At 45.2% G+C, this 6,672-nt stretch overlaps 1 protein-coding gene across 1 annotated transcript; it reads right to left on the bottom strand.

The window, feature by feature from the left end:
• On the bottom strand, positions 1-999 carry LOC126080028 (olfactory receptor 52B6-like). Its single transcript, XM_049891357.1, has one exon. The coding sequence runs from the start codon at positions 997-999 to the stop codon at positions 1-3; it is 999 nt and encodes a 332-aa protein (XP_049747314.1).
• Positions 1,000-6,672: the final 5,673 nt, after the last annotated feature.

The raw sequence follows: 6,672 nt of genomic DNA, 5'->3' as shown, positions 1-6,672 counted from the left end.
TTATCTAGATTCCTTGGTAAAATTTGAGAACATCTGTTTAGCCCCTTCCAAAATCTGCTTGGTCCTCACTCCATAAATAATGGGATTGAGTGTGGGTGGGATGATCACATAGAGGTTGGCCAGGAGAATATGGACATAACGTGGAATGTGTCTCCCACCAAACCTGTAGGCAAAGACAGAAAAGAGGGCAGGGATGTAGAAGAGCAGGATGACACAGACATGGGAGCCACAAGTGCTCAGGGCCTTGGACCGGGCATCTCGAGAAGGGACGCAGAAGACAGCTCGGAGAATGTGGATGTAGGAGACTGAGATAAGGATGATGTCCAGCCCTGTAGAGAGAAGAGCAGCTGCCAATCCATACCAGACATTGATGGAGATATCAGAACAAGACAGATGGGCGATGCCCATGTGCTCACAAAAGGTATGTGCAATGATGTTGATTCGGCAGTAGTGCAGGTGCTTGAGGAGAAAGATGGATGGAAACATGATGATGAAGCTGCGGGTCAGGGTGGCAGCAACAATCTTCCCAATGGCTGAGCTCGTAAGGATAGTGGCATATCGCAGAGGACAGCAGATGGCCACATAGCGGTCAAAGGCCATGGCCAGCAGGACAGCAGAGTCTGCTACAAAGAGGAAGTGGATAAAGAACATCTGAGTGAGGCAGCCGTCAAACAAAATATGGCTAGAGCCGAGCCAGAAGTTGGCCAGAGCCTTGGGCATGGCGGAGGTGGAGAGCAGGACATCAGCGCCAGCCAGCATGGACAGGAATATGTACATGGGTTCATGCAGGCTTGGCTGGGAGAGGATGACACAAATTAGGGTGCCATTGCCTGCGAGGGCAGCTACGTACATGGCACAGAAGGGGATGGAGAGCCAAACGTGCAGGTGCTCCAGCCCAGGGATGCCAGTGAGGAAGCAGCCTGCCATGCGCGTGTCAGAGTTGTTCAAAGCAGCTAAGCTGCTGGCAAACGAAAGGGCCGTGATTTTCTGCGGAGCCATCACCTGTGTCATAAGGGAGAAATAGCTTCAGAGTTTGAACACACTGGCAGAATGCTCATAAGGGCTTGCAAACAACCACAAGGTCCCCACAGTATCACAGGGGCTGCACACACTCACAGGTTCTGCAACTGCCATGGGCTCGGCACAGAGGCGCGTTCTCTACAGACAGCACACGTGGGCTCTGCACAAAGGTACCATTATAAAGCCTGCCCGCAGACTTTGTTTCTTCGTTGTTGTTGTTGAAGTTGCCATAGAGTCGGCCCCCGACTCAAGGCAACCCCGTGCACAATGGAATGAAATGCTGCCTGCTCCTGTACTATCACATGATGGACTGGGGCTTAGACCATTGTGACTCATAGAGTTTTCATTGGCTGATTTTCAGAAGCAGATCACCAGGCCTTTCTTCCTAGTCCATCTTAGTTTGAAACCTGTTCAGCATCATAGCAACACGCAAGTCTCCACTGACAGACGGGCCATGGCTGAGCCTAAGGTGCATGGTGAGGAACTGAAGCTGGATCTCCTGCAGGGGGGTGAGAATTCTACCACTGAACCACCAATACTCTCCTATTTTCTTATTCAGTCCTTATGAGTCCTTATTCAGAGGCCCTACACACATCTGTAAGGATTCCCAGCAACTAGGACTTGAAAATCTTGCCAGAATCATCACAGAGCTTCAGGCTCTGAAAACAGCAGAGATTATCTAGAATATTGAAAACAATCTCTATGGATATGTGATGAACTCTGTAAAATCCTAAACTCTCCCTAGAGGGGTTGTAGTCCCATGCCAGAGAGACATTGCCTCTGCTTACCTGCCTTCATGGAAACACTGGTGGCGTAGTGGTTAAGAGCTATGACTGCTAACCAAAAGGTCAGCAGTTTGAATCCTCCAGACGCTCCTTGGAAACTCTATGGGGCAGTTCTACTCTGTCCTATAGACTTGCTATGAGTCAGAATTGACTCGACGGCACTGGGATGGGATGGGAGCTGTCTTCATGGAAAGACAGGGTCAGGAGCGGTGGGCACTGCAGACCCAGCGTCTCATTTCCCCAAAACGTATGGGGGCTGTGAAGAAAGAACACCGGGCAGAATGCGAAACAACCTGAGTCAGAGGTCTGCTCTGTATATTACGGACTGCGTGAACTTGGACAAGTCAGTGATCTTTAAAATGAGCATAATTGTTACCTTGTTTGAGTAGTCAATTAAGCTGTGTCTGTAGAAGCCTTATTAGGCTGCATGGTGCTTTCTGAGGAGCCCTGGTGGTGAAGTGGTAAAGAGCTCAGCTGCTAACCAAAAGGTCAGCAGTTCGAAGCCACCAGCCACTCCTTGGAAATCCTAAGGGACAGTTCTACTCTGTCCTGTATGACTGTGAACTGTGTGATAGCACTCAGGGCATGGAGGAAGGTGGAGAGCAATGGTACTGAAAGAGTGACCAGAAGGTGATCCTGCTCATCATCAAGGAACAGAAATTCTTGAGTCCCGCTTCAAACCTAATCAATGGAAACTCTGAGGTGGGGGCTAGCAATCTTTTTTTTTAAGAAGCTCTCCAAGTGATTCTGACATACGCTAAAGTTTGTGAACCACTTGTGTTAAAAAACTTAAAAATTTCTTCCCTATCTTTTCTAAGGAGTCCTTGGGTAGAGCAGCTAAGTGCTTGACTACTAATCGAAAAGTTTTTGGTTTGAATCCACCCAGAGGTACCTCAGAAGAAAGGCCTGGCTATCTGCTTCTGAAGGATCACAACTGAGTGGCAACTTCTTTATATTGTCTAAACTTTTATCTCTTCTTCTGCCAGAACCAATAATGTCTCAGCCCCTTGGATTTCTGCCACATGCTCCCTCCAAATGCTCAAACCTCACCTTGAATAATAGGGACTATCAAAGCAACTCAAACACATTACTGTTGAGGCAATTTTGACTCATAGTGACCTTATAGTGACCCTATAGGACAGAGTAGAACTGCCTCATAGGGTTTCCAAGGCTGTAAATCTTTACGGAAGCAGACTGCACACCTTTCTCCCTAGGAGCCAAGGAACAGCTGGTGGGTTTGAACCCATGACATTTTGGTTAGCAGCTGAGCACTTTAACCTCTGTGCCATGAGGGCTCCTCAATAGGGACTACATTTCTCCCAATTTCATTCTCTCATCCCTGACAAATCCTCATCCTGGCTCATATTCCTAGCTTCTGCTCTAAGGCAGCAGATTTTTGTTTCGTAAATTTATATATCTGACCCATTATAAATATAGATTGTTTCCACTGAAACCTCCGTGTCATCTTTTGACTCATCCTTCTTAGCTTCGTAATAATCTTTCCCCTGAATGCTGATTCCAAACTTCTCTCCTTTCCTCCCCTCTGCTCCCCTCTCCTCCTCTCTCTTTTCCTCTCCTCCCCACCTCTCCTCTCTTCTCCTCTCCTCTTCTTGTCCCTACCCCATCCCTCTCCTCTCCTTATCCCTACTCCTATCCTTCTCCTATCCTTCTCCTCTCCTCTTCTTATCCATACCCCTATCCCTCTCCTCTCCCCTCCCCTCCCTCCTCTCCTCTCTTCTCCCCTCCTCTCCTTATCCCTACCCTTATCCTTCTCCTCTCCTCTTCTTATCCCTACCCCGTCCCTCTCCTCTCCTCACCTCTCCTCTTCTCATCCCTACCCCTATCCTTCTCTTCTCCTCTTCTTATCCCTACCCCTGTCCCTCTCCTCTCCTCTCCTCTCTCTTCTCCTCCAGGTTCCCAGTATACCAGATGGGTTAATTTTTGCAATAACAGAGAAGACCTAGGTCATCAGGCACAAACTCTTTTGTCTTCCTTTTTCTTTACTCTCTTTTTCACTATCTATTGAGTCTCTTCTTTCTTCCAGGAAAAACATCTCTTCTGCCATTTTAGGGCTATCCTTTCACCTATTTTTTGAATCCCTTGCCTGCCTGGCCCATTCAGCAACTTCATCCATTTATACTTCATAAACGATCCCCTTATATGACATAATAACCTTTCCTTCTACTGTTGCTCAATGTCTAAGGACAGAACCTGTGTGCAATTTATATTTCTTTCATCCTCCTTAGGAGACAAGAATCACTTCATCATCAATCTGTTTATCCTCACCTGATCCTCCAAATTTCCCTTCCCCATTCCACCCCTTAAGGAAAAATTATTTATTATAGCCAATCCTTCCCTTCTGCCCTTTGCCCCTCTTTGAACTTTAACAGAGAACAATTCATTTATCTGGTACTCATTCCCACCTTTTCCTTCTTATCAGTTTCTCCTTGCCTTCCAAAAAAAGTCTACCCAGACTTACCTCTCCGATGCAACCTTCTTGGATTCACAGTTTCTCAGTTCAACATTTCACGCACAGCTCAGCCTTACATACAATGAAATCCTGGGCCTCACTTCAAGCAGTGTTTATTTCCTCCACTCCTTAGGGAGCAGGAATTCCCCTCCCTCTGTGAATCCTTCTCTTAGCTCCACAACTCTCCCCTTCATTTGGGCTAACATGCCCCTGTTCAACACAGGTATCTAGGCCATGTAGGCATGTGCTCTGACATGGAGACAGGTCAGAAGCCATCTATTGATAGGCACTATGAGAGTCCCAGGGTTGTGTGATCAGTACTGACTCAGAGGCTCTTGGCCTAGTAGCTTTTCATCTAAATTGTTTTTATAGTCTCTGTTTCAATGCTAGTTCTTTTTCCCTGCCTGCAATCCCATTCTCTCACCTCTCTTCTCTTGGTTCTTCCTAAAGCACTTTCCTCTTAGACTGCACTGTCCATCACCTTCCCAGTGTCTTCAACCCCCTATTTCTTTTACACCTTAGTGCTCTTTCTTCATCCCTCCACTGCCCCTATAAAAAAAAAAAAAAAATCCATTAAATCCACAAATCATCCTAAATAAAAGGATATATAGGGATGATTGTCCCTTTCTTTCTCATTCAACCATGGCCAAGCCTTGATCAATGCTTTCTTTGAGTCTGGCCATTCTTTGAAGTCAATAGATAAGGGGATCATGTCCGCTTACCAGCTTACCCTGAGGAGCTACCAGTAATTACAAACTGCAGTGGATACAAAGTGCTGTGGGAACCCAGAGGAATAAAATTCTGCCTGATGTAGTTAGGGTCTAAATTTCACAGAGGGTCAGATTGCAGTTGGGACTGAAAGAAACATGTGTCTATGTGCACAAAGTTATTGTGAGTGCCGGTGGAGACAATGACCTTGAAAGGAATTTACAAATTAAGTGATAATACTGATGTCTTGGAAAATCTGGATTGAGGGATAAGAAGGAAATTAGATGATAAAACCAGAGCAGAAACACTGAAGACTAGTATTCAGGAGACAGGAAGTAACATCAATCTGTCTCAGGATCTTCCAAAAACAGGATGACTCCCCTTTCTGGACCAGGCCTCATTTAGGTTTATTATTACTTTTTAAAACTGAGATATAACTCCTACATACCATAAAAGCCACCATATTAAAATGTACAATTCAGTGGTGTTTAGAAGATTTATTACGTTGTGTAACCATCACCACTGGTTCCAGAATGCTTTCATGACCCTAAATGAGAAATCCCATACTGACTTGCAGTCACTCCCCACTCCTCAATCCCTAACCCCAGCAGCCACCGATGTATTTTCTGTCTCCATGGAATTGCCTATTCTGGACATTTCGTATAATTGGAGTCGTACAATATATAGTTTTTTATGACTGGCTTCTTTCACTTAACATAATATTTTTGAGGGTTATCCCTGTTCTACCATGATTAGTGCTGATTTTTATTCTTGAGGTGAAATTCACGTAACATAAAGTATTTTAATGTGTATAATTCAGTGACATTCATTACATTCACGATGTTGTGCAAACACCCCCTCTATCTATTCCAAAGTATTTTTATAACCCCTAAAAAGACCTCATACCCATTAAGCAGTCACCTTCCATTCCCATTCCCCCCAACCCATGTGTCTTAGTTATCTAGTGCTGCTGTAACAGAAATACCACAAACAAGTGGCTTTAACAAGGAGAAATTTATTCCCTCACAGTCTAGGAGGCTAGAATTCCAAGTTCAGGGCACAAAGTCCAGGGGAAAGCTTTCTCTCTCTGTCGGCTCTGGGGGAAGGTCCTTGTCATCAATCTTTCCCTGGCCTAGGAGTTTCTCAGCATGGGGACCCTGGGTCCAAAGGATACACCTCCCTCCTGGTTCTTCATTCTGGGTGGTAGGAGATCCCCTTGTTCTCTGCCCATTTCTCTGTTTTCTTTCTCAAAAGAGATTGACTCAGGATACAACCTAATTATGTAGATTGAGTGAATCCTGCCTCATTAACATAACTGCTTCTAATCCTGCCTCTTTAACATCATTGAGGTAGGATTTACAACACACAGAAAAATCACATCAGATGACAAAATGGTGAATAATTACACAATACTGGGAATCTTGGCCATGCCAAGTTGACACATTTTTGGAGGACAAAACTCAATCCATAACACACTGGAAACCACTAATCTACTTTCTATCTCTGCCAGAGTAACATCTGTAACCACCTGTAGGAGAAGAGTCCCACTGCATGGAGGGGAGCAGAAAGCATAATAATGTAACCCACTCCATTGCTTGCAGATGTCAGAGGTGCCAATAAAAACACTACTCACACAGGCAATGGCTGGAACAACATTCACTTACAGAGAAAAGAAACAGAGTAAGATCA

This window comes from Elephas maximus, chromosome 7, assembly GCF_024166365.1.
Source record: "Elephas maximus indicus isolate mEleMax1 chromosome 7, mEleMax1 primary haplotype, whole genome shotgun sequence".
Taxonomy (NCBI): Eukaryota; Metazoa; Chordata; class Mammalia; order Proboscidea; family Elephantidae; genus Elephas; species Elephas maximus.
The sequence above is the reverse complement of the archived record's forward strand: the minus strand, read 5'-3'. Positions and strand labels throughout refer to the sequence as shown.